General features: G+C 43.0%; 1 protein-coding gene and 1 long non-coding RNA gene across 4 annotated transcripts in view; one reads left to right on the top strand and one right to left on the bottom strand.

Annotated features, from left to right (window-relative positions):
• lpp (LIM domain containing preferred translocation partner in lipoma) overlaps nt 1–16,283 on the top strand; it is a 185,499-nt gene that overhangs the window by 110,866 nt on the left and 58,350 nt on the right. For all 3 annotated transcript variants that reach the window (XM_004552832.4, XM_004552833.3, XM_004552834.5), the window contains one exon: nt 1,176–1,781. In XM_004552832.4, coding sequence (XP_004552889.2) covers nt 1,176–1,781 — 606 coding nt within the window. The remainder of the gene's footprint in view (nt 1–1,175; nt 1,782–16,283) is intronic.
• The window catches only part of LOC143415207 (uncharacterized), a 75,119-nt gene continuing 61,007 nt past the window's right edge, over nt 2,172–16,283 (bottom strand). The window contains exons 3-4 of the long non-coding RNA XR_013095844.1: nt 2,477–2,644; nt 2,172–2,336 (exon numbers count right to left, since the gene is read on the bottom strand). This is a non-coding gene — a long non-coding RNA (uncharacterized LOC143415207). The remainder of the gene's footprint in view (nt 2,337–2,476; nt 2,645–16,283) is intronic.

Below are 16,283 nucleotides of genomic sequence, written 5' to 3'. Positions count from 1 at the left end.
CGGCTTTGATCAACTTTGAAGGGAAATCGATTGGAGTTGTTGCTCTGCCCCATTTTAGAAGACATCTCATCAAACCGGGTTGCAAAGGGTCTAAAGACTACAAGTGTTCATTTTTGTTCCCTTAGTGCTGCAAATTTAGTAATTGACTCTGATTTTTGGCTTCAGGCAGTAACCTAATAAGGCCATCCAAGGTTAATGATAGACCCTTTTTAGACTGGCTGAATGTCTGACACCGATATGTAGTCATGGTGAAAAACAATTATTACTTACATGAGAGACACTCGGGGCAGAAGCCTCTGACATATGAATGAAGTGTTGTTATTCTGCCTGTTATTAGCTGCTATATTTCCTTCTAGTTTGGCTTGTAAATGAGACGTAGCCTTTGGACATCGGATCAAAACGCCACAGTCGTTCAGGTGGAATCTCAGCTCCGGGTTGTGTTGCTGCTTTACAGGCATCTCTTCCCAGGAACGCCAGCGCCACAAATCTCTGTGATTTAAAATCTTTCCCGTCCAAGCAGCTGGAGTCAGCACAAGTGTCATTTGCCTTTGCCAATCTGCTGTCACGACGTCCTCTGCCAAACAATTTATCCCCACCCCGCCTGCTTTATTAGCCATAGATTATGGGTGGTCATGGACAGTGTAGAGCCTCTGCTGTCGAGGTAGCCGTATAATTGACTGTCGGGAAGCAGGGTGGATACTTATTGAGCGTAAACTACGCTGTCAGTGAAATGCTGTAGAATACATCTGTTGTATTATTTTGGCACTGAGCAGGATTTCATTTCTGTGCTTTTAGTTCATTTTGCTTTCCAGTTAGCATCTTTTTTAGTCACGCTAGCACCCCAGCTGTGGACATGGCAGTCTTCTGTTTGCATGTAGCAAGAAGTCAGAACTGAAATATTTTTTCAGAGGATTTCTCTTAAATATTTTGGATATATGCATGGTGCTGAAGTCTGGTTATCATTTGTCTTAATGTAACTGTGAGATGGAAAATTGCTATGCTATGCAAATTTTCAAAACGTGGTGTAGTATCAAGTTGTACTAGGATGGAAAACATGACAGATTTGACATCTTAATATTAGCATGTAATGTTGTTTTTTAAATTGTTTTTTTATGTATAATATGTGTCTTTTAAAATGTCACTGAGCAGTACCGAAATTCTCTTTCTCTTTTCAGAATTCTGGATCCATGGCACCTTCAGCAGGCTCCGCCCCAAACGCTCCCGTGACAGGTTACAAGCGTATGGTCATCCCAACTCAGCCTCCACTGACTGCCACCAAGAAGTCTACACCCAAACCTCAAACTCCTGGGGGAGTCTCATCTACATCACCTTCTCCTTTAAGTCCTATGGCCAAGACTCCAACCCACATGGCTCCTCAGCCGGTTCCGGCCTCCTATGCTACAGCATCAACCCCAAGCCAGCCCACCTTCAATGTCCAAGTGAGGTCGGCTCAGCCTGGACCCCAGCATCCAGCCCCTGGTGGGCACAATTTTGGCCAGCAGCCCATTCGCAGCCCCGCGCAGGTGCAGTACATGTCCGCTCAGCCCAAAGGTCCTGACTTTGCTTATGGCCCGCCACAGCCTGGCTTCTCTCCAATGGCACCGGGGCCATATCAAGAACAGCAGCATCCAGGTGCGCCACAAGTAAGTGGAATAAACTCTAGAAGACCTCAAGCAGTCCCAGCCCAAGGATACCAGACCCCAGGCCCCAAGAAGACCTACATTACAGATGTGCCACCCAGCTTGGCTCCATACACTTCTAGTCCAACGATTCCACCAAAGGTAAGAACGTCATCATCATCATGCAGTCGTTGTTCATATTCTTGGATATGGTAGTTTGAAAAGGCTTTAATCTCGTTATTGACATCAACTGGTCTAATATTTTCTGACACTTTAAGCATCTAAGTTGATAGCTTTAGGTTAACCACTGTGGCAGCACAGTGTTTTAGCAGTTAGCTCTTTTCCTCACAGCCAGAAGGTCCTGGGTTTGAAGCTGGGCAGGAGGCACCCTCGCCCCCCCTTGTTTCTGTGGGTTTTCTCTGGGAGTTCCAGTTTCTGCCATAAAAATATGCCAACACACAAAACACAAAAGCATTTCTCATTCTAAAGAGTTTCACTTCCTGTTTAATAAGTAGAGTTGCCTTTGAGAATTGTAAGGCATTTTTACGCTCAGCTGGGATGTTTAATCCCTCCAATGTGTTCTAGGTTTGTCCTGCAGCGTTAGGGTTAGATGTCCCTCGAGTTCCTGACTTGGAGGTGTCCTTACTGGATGCTTGAACCACCTCAGTTTGCATTTGTCAAACGCATAGTTGCTCCTCTTGAAACCTCTGTGAACCTCTAAAGATATATCAAAAATGGGAAGAAAAGATTTCAGTCACTTAAATGAGAAATTGTGCTCTTTGAGTCACCAGGTGCCAATGGTTTAAAGTTGCAAAATCAAAAGATAAATCAAGAGCTCTGGTTATCTCTTAGATCACCTCATCATTCATTCCTCCCGTTGAAGTCGTCCTCCATTTTGTTGTCACGAAAATGACCCACAGGTATTTAAACTGCTTTGCTTTGGTCAGCAGCTCACTGACAGAACCTTTAGAAAGTGTTCACCCACATCCACTGAGCCTTGCAGGTCACAGCTAGACAGCAAGAGTCTGAAAAACACAGCCTGGTCTCATTCTCTCTCTGTTGTAGCTTTCCAGTTATGTTTTATACAATTTAATAAAGGCAAAAACAGTGGGTGTGCAACGGTGCAGATCTCCGTACTGTAAACTGTATTTGTGTATTCATATTTGTGTGGAAGGTATGCATACATTCGTGCAACATTATTTGCCAAAGCAGTATGAAGCCATCTTTCATTGAAATTCTCTGAATAAAGTTATTTAAACCTGAACCTGTTGGGCTTTACACCATAATAGACAACTTGTACTAGTGTACTTCAACAGTGTATCTACCAGCTGTGTTTTGTAAACCTAAGCTTGTACTTCACTGTAATAGTTATTTTTCCAGTTATTTGTGCCCAGCTGGAATGTGAATGTGTCAGTATGTAGTTTCCAAACATGTGCATGTGGTTAGGAGCTATTGCATGACTGTCCTTCAAGCTAAGAGCTTTTAAAAAACAGTCGAACATGGAAATCTTTAGACTGAATGATGATACGTGATATACATTTTTGTATTTTTTATTAAGCCAACCTGTGGTACGGTGCAATCACTTTCTAGATTAACCTGTTTTATTTCAGTGCAAAAAATGTTGTTTTCTCAGCCAAGAACTGCTGTGCTTTTCAGAAAACTCAGTAAAATTATTCTACATATTTCTTTCTGATGTTTATGATGAAAACCTTTTCACTGGCTAAATCATTTGGTTTTGCGGGGCCTTCAGATCCAGGTTCAAATCCATAGTCAGTGTGTTACTTGCAGTAGAAGACTGTAGGCAAGAAATAAATGTTGGTTTACTTGGACGCTTTATTTGGAGCATTTTCCCCACTTTACCTGCCTTCAGACAGGTCTTTTCCACAGGGAACTGAAGTTGTTACACTCCACCACACTCGACTGACCAAAACACTGTTTTACTTCACAAAACACAGGAGTTGTCTGTCTACCGTTGCCTCAGTTGGTTAGTTTGTTTTACTGCGTGAGTTCAGTGTTTAATGGGTTGATTCCAGCCATCTAACTGTCCAAACATCCATCCATGGGCAGCAGTCCAAATCCCAGGTCTCCCCGGCCACCTACTCCCCACCTGCCGAGGGGGGGCATCAAAGTGTTCCCAAGCCAGCTGACTGAGGTAATCTTTCCAGTGTTTCCAGGACCTGCTCTGTCCCTCTTCCCAGCAGAAAATATCCAAAACATCTCACCTAGGAGGTGCTCAGGAGGCGTGCTGCTTAGATGCACCAACCGTCTCAACTGGAGTATTAGTAATTCTACTCTGAGCCACTGTTATGAATGACTAAGTTCGTCACCCTGATGGAGGAAATTCATTTCTGCCAATTGTATCCACACCTCATTCTCTCAGTCATAACCCAACCGGAAGGTTGCCGGTTCGAGCCCCGGCTCCGACAGTCTCGGTCGTTGTGTCCTTGGGCAAGACACTTCACCCGTTGCCTACTGGTGGTGGTCAGAGGGCCCGGTGGGCAGCCTCGCCTCTGTCAGTGTGCCCCAGGGCGGCTGTGGCTACACTGTAGCTTGCCATCACCAGTGTGTGAATGTGTGTGTGTGAATGGGTGGATGACTGGTTGTGTAAAGCGCTTTGGGGTCAAGTAAAGCGCTATAGAAATACAGACCATTTACCATTTTAGTGTATGGATGTAGGTTTCTGGGTCAGCATTTTGAAGTCTCAGTTTTAGTTTTTTGGCAATGTTGTTTTATTTGTTTATTTGCTTATTTTGAGCCAGAAGTAGCCATATCTTCGAGGTTATTGTCTGACTCTAGTTTGGCTTGCATCCATAAAATTTCCAGGTGAAGCACAGACACAGATATGGGCTAATTAAATTGAGTAAAATTAAAATAAACAGTTAGAATTTCATTGACCAAAAGTGGACTTGACTGTCTGTTAGTAGAATAAACATTTAGAAAGCTCCATTAAAAATGCTTTGAAAGGTTCCAACAGCTCAGACAGAGTGGAGAGGTCCAGCTCAGTGACTCCAGTTAAGGTGAAGACTAACGGGTAGCCATCTGCTCAATCACCATCAATTCCGATGAGTTATGAACAGAGACACTATCCAGAGAGACCAAAAAAAACATTTTTATACCAGAATCTAAATGTTTGTTAATGCTCTGAAATCAGGCATTTTAATGCAGAAGCCTATGAGCACGTGTCTCTGTCTGCAAGAGACTCTCACCCAACAAGACCTAGAATTGGCTCTAGCCCCCCACAACCTTGGCTTGCTTAAATAGAAAGCAATGGATGGATGAACAGAAATGAATAAATAATATTTTAAAGGGAACAAGCAGACAATATAGTAAAAAACACAAGGCAAAGAATTAGTACTAAACCTTTTTATAGATCTGTACATGACTGAAAAGAATAAAAACCCTCTGTTGTCCCATAGACTCTATGCCACAGAGACGAGCTATTCTAATCTCAACATATCCAGCCTTCGACAATCTCTGGAAAGTGGAAGACCCTTGAGTTTTCTTTAATTCAAGGATTTTATGATGGTTGAAAATACAAACTGGGCCTCCCAGCCTCTGGGAATAGCTCATCAAGGACTGTACTTTACTAAATACAAATTAGATTCAGCATTGCAGCAAGTATTTTAAAAATAAGTCTAATTATATTTGTTCAAAACAAAAGTCTACACTTTGCTTGAAAAGCTCACTGCGGTCCCAGTATGATGCATTATTAAAAAACAAAAGGTGGCGTTTATTACATTTGCGAGCATCTCTTTGATTTCAGATAAAAGCGAATCACTAATTTTACAGATATAGCTTGTGCAATGTATGTATATATTTGTCTTTCTTTCCCAAGGATATTCTGCAGCAGGATAATGGGCTGTGAGCCACCCCTCACCCCCACTCCTCCTGCTGTATTTGGATGCTGTGAAACACATCAGGAAACTTTAATACTCCATATCCATGAATGAGCTGTAAATGAGTGATCAAATCTGAGCCGAACCTCCTCTAAAACATGTGCATCCAAACCTTTAATCTAATCATTTTGTTTTCTCACTTGTGTCCAGAATAGCAGCGTTTTAATGCCAAAGCAGAGCAGGGACATCACAAAAGGCAGATTAGAATGAAAGCAGACTCTGTCAACTTTGCCTTTATGATCATCTCTCTGCTTGACCCAGTGTCGTGACATGTTTATAACCTTATACAAACAGTCATAAATCGACTTAAAGTTAGTCTTTTAATCTGTTGTGTAAATAACCCAAAGCCCAGTCATAGAAAATGAACTATTTACATTTTTTGTCATAATTATCAAAAGCCATCTGAAGTCACTGAGAGCTAATGGTGATTTTATGCAACCCGGGACTTTCTCAGTAGGGGGTCTGTGACTTTGATTGAGGACTTTATTAAAGAGATCATTTTGCATAATTGAGGGTATTCATAGAAGGTCAGTTTCATCAGAAGTCGAAGAGAAAATCCTTGGATGAAATTCTATGATCTAGACTAGTTCTGATTAGCTCGTCTGCTCTGCCCCTGGCGTCACCCCACGTCACCCTCAGCTTGCCTACGCCCAATCTCCCAACGTACCCTTACTCACCCGTAAAGTGAAGGTGTGAGAAGAGCTCCTCGCATCAACACACTTCAACGGTGCTTAATTACCTAAATCCACTAGTGTTTGATCTCAAACAGATTTCATGGCTGCCGGTTAATGTACCATTTTCCGCGATTCTCTCAGTGTTTCCAGTTGTTGGAGCAAAGCTGAGCTGGATGATGCCCTGTGTTTTTGCTAAGCTTGAGTGACGTTTGACAGGAGAGGATTATTTTGCACTGCTCAGTCCCCATAGCCAGTTAAAGCCCCCTCGAAGGTCAATGATGGTTTCAACTGTCAAACATGTTTAAAGAGCTTGACGTATTTCTGCCTTCCAGTTCTGGCCACGTTGGCTTTTGACCTGGCCGACAACATTTGCATATGGTGCCATCAGGACATGTCCAGAGAAACCTTTATAGCCGTGTAATTGGGTACGAATCATCTCCCAAAACTGTGCTTTTAACCTTTAAACCGATCCAGGTGAAAGTCGATCAAAAGTTAAGCAATTCAATTGCAATGGAAACATTAATTAGGACATTTTTGACATTACGTTATCTCATGGATTTTGTATTTAAGTATTCCTGATTTTAATATAACTACGGTGTTTAAGAGAGTGGCTAATAAAAAAAAATACTTTCAAGGCTAATCAAACAGTCATTAAAATGGAAAGTGCAGAATGATTTTAAACTTTTGTGCAGATCAAGCAAAGTAAAAAACAGCTTCTGTCTGAGGTGGAATAAAGAGGATTCATCACGAGCTTTAGACAAAAGGCAGTAAGCGTATAAGGTCAGTGATACAAGAAGTATAAAAAAGTAAAGAACTTTAAAGCATTCAAAAAACGACCAGAAGTCAAAAGTTGTTTTTAGATCCCACATTTTTCGTTCAACCGTGCTGAATAATGCCCCAACTTTTATGAGAAATGTTAATAATGAAAGTGCTGACATCAGCATGGATCATTTTTAGGAACTAATTGCTCCCTGGAAGTCCCGTTATGACAACTTGGACTTGTTTGTTTTCAGATTTTCTTTTATACTTGAAAAAGAGAGAAACCTGAAAGGGGCCTTCCTCTTTTGTTTGTTAATTATCCCCCCCCCCCCCCCCCTGAAGGGAGATCTTGCAGTCCTTTAACATTATCACTGCACCTCATTCTCATGGGAGAACTTAGTCAGAATTTAAGTAATGCATCGCTGGCTGCACAGGCTGTACATTTACAATCACAGTGGAAGATTATATGATATATAGCACGATGTCATATTGCAGGATAAATGTAAATATTGCATCACAGTGCTGCATTTTAAAAGTCCCACAGAGTTGATTCTGTTCATCTGGACATCACTCATCCAAGTGACTTCTCAGTCTGCTCCTTTTGCAAACACAATGTTGGCACGTTTATGAGACTGAAGAAGTCCCATTAATATATGGAAACGTTTCTCTCACAGAAAAAGCTGCGTATATTTGGGATTTCCTTACCTGGGTACTGTCATCGGGGGGCATTTTAGAAAATGTGTGAAAAAACCGATGATGTGTGCTTGCGGTGGTGTAGCTGGCTCCTGCTACAAGAAAAAAAGGAAGTGATAACAGACAAAGACCTTGTTTGTGAAGTGAGTCTGAGCCTTAAAAACAATGAAAACCTTTCACGTGTGCTTCTTTGTTTTCTGATGTCAGATGACTGTAATCTTTCATCTAACTGATTGTTACCATGAAAAAGTTAATTAAAGAACTTTCCTTGTTATGCTGGAAAAAATGAGCTCTGGTTACCTGTAGCTTACCTGTAAATCGTCTTTGTTGTGGCTTTTTGGTTGTGTAGGACCCCAGTTCTCAGAGGTAGGTTTGCATGGTAGAGATAATTATATTTATGCATGTGTGAACACTTGCTTGTTTACATCACATGCGATGCTGGCTCCTCAGGAGATGACCCTAGCTGCCCTAAATTTAAGAACCATGTGCAGATCTTAAAAAAGCCAGCAGACTGAGTGCCGGGTTACCAGCTCGGCTGCAGAGACAATTCAGCGCCTGGTGCAGGGTTACCACCATGTGTAACTACAAAGCGAGAGCCAAAGGCTTCGATGAGATGAAGACATGTTATCTGTAACCCTGTGATCTTCTCTGCATGTAGATGCACCTTGAAACAAATTGCACTGTGTTCTGTACCAAATATGTACCGACAGGCAGACGGCTCCATATTTCTTATTGTACTGACAATTTGTGCTTAGCATCTATGCGCTGGCCTCATTAAAAACATGGATTTTTCTCACATCAGGTCAGTGATCGTGTCACATATACACATCTACTGTCCTTTTTGTCTATTTTCATTTCCTTCACAGCTTCATGGAGCTTTTACATAGAAAGCTCATCCACATATTTTTATGTGTTTTTCTTCAGTCTACAGAATCTCCCTCCGGCTACATGGGAATGAAATAAATACTCCTTAGAATTCCTTAAAGCTGCCGTCTATTTTTACTTAACCATAAAGTCTTAACATCAGAAAAAGCAGCCTTAAATTCTCGCTCTGTACCTCAACACATTTATGTGTTTTCTATTCAAACGCCACGATACTTAAGGACACAATCACATCTATTTCTGTAAAAACGTTGTTTTTCCTGCTATATTAATTTACAGTGGTGCTTTCAGAAGAACGATGCCACTAAAATAAGCCTTTATGTGTGAATCCGAGTGCGTTTGTGCAGGTAATGAATCTGAAAGTATAATTAGAACATTTTCCATGCAGTTTCTCAGTCTTATTGTCTTGACAGCACAATTAAAAACAAAATGAGTTATGATTTTGAAAAAGCACACCCACGCATATCTAAGTATGAATACTCCAATTACACCTGTGAGCTGCTTTGCCCTTTCAACTGTTTTTTTCCATGTTTTAAAAAGGCAAGATTACACATAAAAGCTGCTTTTCTTTAATAGTAGTCTGTGAGCTTTAGTCCGGCAGTTAATGGTGCTTACTGCTACGTGTTCACGGCACCAAGACGACAGGGAACTTGTCCGTGCTTTTAATAGAAATTTGCAGTAGTAATTTGCAGAGTAGTTCAATATTATAAACTTGGATTTATGTTTACTTGCTAGAAATCATCATATTTGCCTTTGCTGGCACGTTGATGTGTTTCTTACGCATTGCCAAATGAGTAGAAACGCATAAAATAAGAACAGACCGGAGCCGTCTTAAAATCCACTGGCGAGACGAAATCTTGTGACAGATGAAAACATCGCATCTCTGTGTGCATTTTTTTTTTTTTTTTTTTTTTTTTTTTTTTGTTTAATCCTGGCAGTTATATATATATTTTTGTTTCACAATTATAGCAAAATTAAATATAAGTGCTACACAGGGGGAGAAAGGGGAAATGCTGTGAAAAGATGGACACTCAACCAAGATATAGAGATATATTAAAATCCATCTCCTTCATCTGTCCAACACCTTCACTGTGTGCCTCGTTCTCATTACACCTTGAGCCAGAGTTGTGCTTTCGCCTTTGATCAAACTGATATAGTTCTGAGACTCTACCTTGAGGACTTCTTCCCAGAAGAAGTCCTCAAGAAGTCCTTTTTTTTTTTTTTTTTTTTTTTTTTTTTTTTTTTTTTAAGATGGCGCCGGTGAGGTCGGCTGCCGTCACGACTGCTCCGACCACTTTTTCTTTGTCTTTGTTTTTTAAGTTAGTTTTCAGCGTTTCTAAATCGGCAAAATCATCACCATTGGGTACATTAGGTATGACAGTGACACTCTTGTTTCTATTGGTATACAATGTACTCACAATTCAAAGTTTTTAACTCCGGATCCGAGCTGGCCGAGTGAGATCTCGAGGGAGAACAAAGGGAAGCGGCGGCGGCCTAGAGGGAAGCGAGCCGGCGTCAGGAACAGGCTGAGAGCTCGTGCACACCGCACACCTCTGCCTAGCATCCTGCTCGCCAACGTCCAGTCACTGGAGAACAAGCTTGACGACCTCAGGGCCAGGATAAAGTTCCAGAGAGACATTCGGGACTGCAATCTCCTCTGCTTCACCGAGACATGGCTGAACCCAGCGGTGCCGGACCACGCCATCCAGCCGGCCGAGTTCTTCTCGGTTCACCGCATGGACAGGACACGGGACTCGGGGAAGTCAAGGGGAGGCGGCGTGTGTTTAATGGTGAACAACAACTGGTGCAACAGTGCGAACGTTGTTCCTCTCACACGCTCCTGCACACCAAATCTGGAACTACTGTCCATCATGTGTCGTCCTTTTTATCTACCTCGGGAATTTACATCGGTCATTGCAAGTGCCGTTTATATTCCACCACAAGCGGACACGGTCACCGCCTTATGCGAGCTGCATGAGGCACTCACACAGCACCAGACACAACACCGGGACGCTGCGCTTATTGTGACGGGGGACTTTAATAGCGCCAACCTCAAACGCGCAGCGCCGAACTTTTATCAACACATCACCTGCCCCACCAGGGGTGAAAGGACACTGGACCACTGCTACACTACGGTCAAGGACGGCTACAAGGCACAATCCCGCCCCCCGTTTGGCAAATCTGATCACGCCGCCATCTTCCTCATGCCAAAATACAAACAAAGGCTGAAACAGGAAGTTCCGGTTCAGAGGAAGGTCGCGCGCTGGACGGATCAATCGGTGGCCGCGTTACAGGACGCACTCGATGACGCAGACTGGGGCATGTTCAGAAACAGCTCCGACGATGACGTCAACGTGTTTACGGAAGCGGTTGTGGGATTCATCGGGAAACTAGCGGATGATACCGTGGAGACAAAGACTATCACAACGTTTCCCAACCAGAAGCCGTGGGTGGATAAAACCATCCGCGACGCTCTGAGATCCCGCACCGCTGCCTACAACACGGGACTCACAACGGGGGACATGGACCCGTACAAAGCCGCGTCATATAACGTGCGGAGGGCGGTGAAAGAGGCGAAGCAGCGCTACGGGAGGAAACTAGAGTCACAACTCCAACAGAGTGACTCTAGGAGCCTGTGGCGGGGACTAAGGACAATAACGGACTATAAAACACCAACAACCGGTATGACGAACGCGGCCGTGACTTTGGCAGACGAGCTGAACACTTTCTATGCTCGCTTCGAGGCTGCAGCTAAGGTCTCCAACAATGCTAGTGTTAGCGGCGCTAACGGCTGCAGACAGGAAGATACTGCCAGCACCGGAAACGTGCCCGTCATCTCCGAGCATGAAGTAAGGAGAGCCTTCAAGAGAGTAAACACCAGGAAAGCAGCAGGACCAGACGGCATCCCAGGTCGTATCCTAAGAGACTGCGCATACCAGCTAGCTCCTGTGTTCACTGAGATATTCAACATCTCTTTATCTCAGTCGGTGATCCCCACATGCTTCAAAGAGTCCATCATTGTTCCTGTCCCGAAGAAACCCCACCCTGCTTCTCTCAATGACTATCGCCCTGTAGCCCTCACCTCAGTAGTGATGAAGTGCTTTGAACGCCTGGTCAGAGACTTCATCATTTCTTCACTACCAGACACACTGGACCCACTACAGTTCGCTTACCGTCCAAATCGTTCCACAGACGATGCCATCTCTCATCTCCTCCACACATCACTCACTCACTTGGACACTAGAAGGGGGAATTATGTTAAAATGCTCTTCATAGACTACAGCTCTGCATTTAATACCATAATTCCCTCCACACTCACCACCAAGCTGGAGCATCTGGGACTCAGCTCATCTATGTGTCAGTGGATCTCCAACTTCCTAACTGGCAGACCACAGGCAGTAAGGATGGGCGGACATGTCTCAGCCTCCACCACTCTCAGCACTGGAGCCCCCCAGGGGTGTGTTCTGAGCCCCCTGCTGTACTCTTTGTACACATATGACTGTGTGGCCACTACCAGCTCCACCACCATCATCAAGTTTGCTGACGACACCGTCGTGGTGGGCCTGATCTCTGATAACAACGAGACGGCCTACCTGAAGGAGATTAGGAATCTGGAGAACTGGTGCCAGAGGAACAACCTCCTTCTAAACGTCAGTAAGACAAAGGAGCTGATAGTGGACTTCAGCACTAAGCAGGAGAGGAACTACCAGACCCCCGTCATCAACGAGTGCCCAGTGGAGAGAGTGGACAGCTTCAAATACCTCGGAGTTCACATCACGCAGGACCTGTCATGGTCCTGTCACATCAACACCGTGGTGAAAAAGGCCCGACAGCGTCTCTACCACCTCAGACGCTTGAGAGACTTCCAACTGCCCTCCAAGGTGCTCAGGAACTTTTACTCGTGCACCATAGAGAGCATCCTGGCGGGAAACATCTTAACCTGGTTCGGGAACAGCACCATGCAGGACAGACGAGCTCTACAGAGGGTTGTGCGGTCAGCTGAGCGCACCATCAGCTCCGAGCTCCCTGACCTGCACTCAATCTACAGCAGGCGGTGCTGGACCAAGGCCAGGAAGATCGTGAAGGACCTCAGCCATCCCAACAACAGACTGTTCTCTCTGTTGAGGTCAGGAAAGCGATTCCGCTCCCTGAAGACCAACACAGAGAGACTGAGGAGGAGCTTCTTCCCGCAGGCGATACGGTCTCTCAATCACACCACCACACAGTACTGACCCACACATATGGTTCTTACACACACACTGGACTTTCTGGACATTGTTTTTTTGCACAACACTGGTCACTATATTCTTCATTTCCAGTTAATACTTGTACAGCTGCTGTTATTGTGTATATATTTATTTATATTTAGATTTCTTCATACATTCTTATATAGTTCTATATTGTGTATTGTGTATTTTGTTGTACAGTTATTTTATTTTCAACTTTAATTTATATATTTTATCTTATTCTTCCCAGTTAAATTTACCCTTCATTCTAATTTGTGTTGTACAGTTATTTCATTTTTAACCTTAATTTATATTTTATTCCTTCCTAGTTAAATTTACCCTTTTTAATTTTTCATATTTATTTCCTATCTTATTCATAGCCTTTCCTTTTTTGTTTTCTTTAGGTCACGAGCAGTTGTCCAAGCATTTCACTACATATCGTACTGTGTATGACTGTGTACGTGACAAATAAAATTTGAAATTTGAATTTAAAAAAAACATCTTTCCATCATGTTTTCCACTTTTTTGTCAGAGGCAACGTTTCAGTTAAAATGTATCTCTGCTGACAAGATTTAATGGCAGAGGATGGAGAATTGGCACCATTTTATCTCAACAAACCAAACCCTGATGCCTGCTGTTAGTAAAGGAAGAAATGAGCATTAATTTGTTTTTTCTTAGGATTTTTTTTGAAGTTCGTTGAATTCAGTTAGTTGAAATTGTGCTGAAAATCTCGCTACTTAAAGATTACAGCGTCCAAGAGTGGCATAATGGATCTTATTTTTCTGAACCTGGATGCAAAAAGAAGTTGGATTGTACAGAAGTCGAGGAAAAACAAAATAAACATTGTACTTTTTGACTGACTCATGACCTCATTAAACACTTAACGCCTTACTGTATAAAACATAATGATTGCTATGTTTAACACTGTGGTTTTTATTAGCGTCAACAAGCAGGATAAAGGAGGGTGTGCTTTGTGCTACCGTCACAATAGTGAAAACAGTGGTTTGGCACCGCGGCATGTGATCTGCAACTTGTAAACTCATTGCTTTTGAAATGGTTCCAAACTGGTTGATTCCTGCACAAATGGGGCTGTACTACAAAATTATTTGGGTACTTGGGAGTCTTGCTTTTATATAACCACAGTAACATGAAGTCCGTATGGGACATAAATGCATTGCAGACAAGACGCAGTCTTTGGAGCAGACTGACCCAGATCGATTGAAGCGTGTCAGCAATTCGTCTACCTTTGTAAATCGTAGTAACTGTGAACCTTCACAAACAGTAGGTGATGTCACAATGGCTACAGCCATCTTTTATATACAGTCTTTGGCAACCACACCAATACTGCACAGCTCACAGGAAATTCCACATTGCTCTGCTCCCTTTCGCAAAAATGATGATCTGTGAATTTTGCTGCCTTTCTAGTCATTCATGTAAATATGGAAACATCTTCTATATATGCTCCAACCTTTGAGTTCATTGGTTGGTGGTGAGCTCTTTTAAGAAGTGCCTCCTTCCATGTGTAGAATACCACAGCAGCAGGTCAGTCGAGGTGGAGGCCCTTGGAAACACCAGTAAATGTAACTACAATATACACATAAACTAAGAGCTGCAACAGGCATTGACTAGGGATGCACTTGACATTTCATCAATTTAAAGTTTTTAAAGTATTCTGTGCTTTCTGAAAAAATATAAGTTGCTGGGAGGAAATGTAAGGGTGTGTAAGATAAATCTTTAAAGTGCAAGAGAAACGAAACTGGTATCAATAAACATTTAGACAGCAGATATTTCAGGCAGTGTAAGGCCTACTTCATTTTAACAACTAAATCTAAAAATAGAGACTGTTATAGTCATTTAAATAGGAGGCTGTGCAGGACTTTGTCACATACTGCTGAAAAAAGCCTCATGAGGTACTTACATCCTCTCACCCTTTAAGCTAATGTCAGTTTGGAATATTAAATCTTTGGCCTCGTATCGGTTGACTGACTTGTGCCTTGTAACTATGCAGCACGCATTCTTGTCTGTCATATCATCAGAAGCCATTACACCTCTAATGCAGGTCAGATCGTGCGACAAGGATCAGCTGTATTCCCCGTAGCATTGCAGAGGTACAAGCTACTGTATGTAATTACTGCTGTGCCTCCGACGTGTTGCTGGCACAGTGTGCAGCGGTGGTCCACTCAGGATTTTGTTACCGAATGCTTCGCAGACTAAAGGTCAGTCCGGTGGATCTGATCCGAGGTCAGCGATTTATGGCGGATCTCCTTATGGTTCACTTTCTTGCCAACACATTCGAAAGCTTCCTCTCAGTTACTGCTTCTAGGTTTAAAACAGGTGTGTAACAACACAGAGGAACTGGGCCAATTAAGGTTAATAGAGATGCTGTGCTATGAATAAATGCATGAGACAATATTGAAAACTGATTACCTAAGTGATGTTTTACTACCACAGCTCTTCAAAATCAGAGTAGCTGCTGAAGTATGGGAGTTCTGACTTTTGTTTTAAATTGGAATGCCTTTACAGATGACTAATAAATAAAATAATGACAAAGTAGTGAAGACTTTTAATTGTGCCCTAAAACTACAGCTGTCCTGATGGTATACGAAACCACCTGCTGGAAAGTAAAAAGGAACATCCTGAGAGTTTTTAACCACAGCTACTCCTTGATAATAATTATAAGGAGAACTTATAACCATAACAGGTCACTAAAGATTTAAAACAATACTTTTATTTAGTCTCGATTGCCAGTCTTGGCAGCCGGGGATCAGTCCGCCACGGCCTCCGCTCCTGGCCGCCACCCGACACACAATGCACCCGACCCCTATAGCGCCTCCTGTGGGAGGATGGGCCCATGTCCCCTTTTCGGGCTGTGCCCGGCCGGGCCCCATGGACTAAGGCCCGGCCACCAGACGCTCGCCCTCGGGCACCCTCCCGGGCCTCGCTCCAGGGCAGGGCCCCAGTAACCCGGGCAGGATAAACTCTTCCCTCGATGTTTTCTTCATAAAGGGTATACAAGCGGCGGAAATGAGCTTCCTCCGAAGGGTGGCTGGCCTCTCCCTTAGAGATAGGGTGAGAAGTTCGGCCATCCAGGAGACATATAAATAATTTCAAAAAGAACATCTATAAATCCATGTAATGCAGCTTTTCATGGGTATTTTCTTTCCTGGAAAGCTCCATTCAGTTGTATGTGTGAATTCCAATGAACTACCAGATTCTTATTTCCAGGCAACTCCAATAAAGAGATGTGCAGCTGTGAGTCTTTACATGGAATAAAGATGATTTTTACAAAGCTTCTGTTTACAGAGCTACAACTTGAATGTTCCAGAAAACCTCCCAATGATTATTTGATTCATGATACTCATTTTATAGATGAGCTCATTGGTGTCACTTGAATATTGTTGTAGTTGCTTTCAGGTTCTTTTTTTGTTAGTTGTTGATTGGCCGCTACCTTCAGCCAGTCGTAACCCCTCGTAGATCAGAAGTGTTTGTCACATAACTGCTCATAAATAATAGCCCCTGCCACTGTGTTCTCTT

Source organism: Maylandia zebra, linkage group LG23 (genome assembly GCF_041146795.1).
Source record: "Maylandia zebra isolate NMK-2024a linkage group LG23, Mzebra_GT3a, whole genome shotgun sequence".
Taxonomy (NCBI): domain Eukaryota; kingdom Metazoa; phylum Chordata; class Actinopteri; order Cichliformes; family Cichlidae; genus Maylandia; species Maylandia zebra.
Note: the sequence above shows the minus strand (reverse complement) of the source record. Positions and strands in the feature narration are given on the sequence as shown.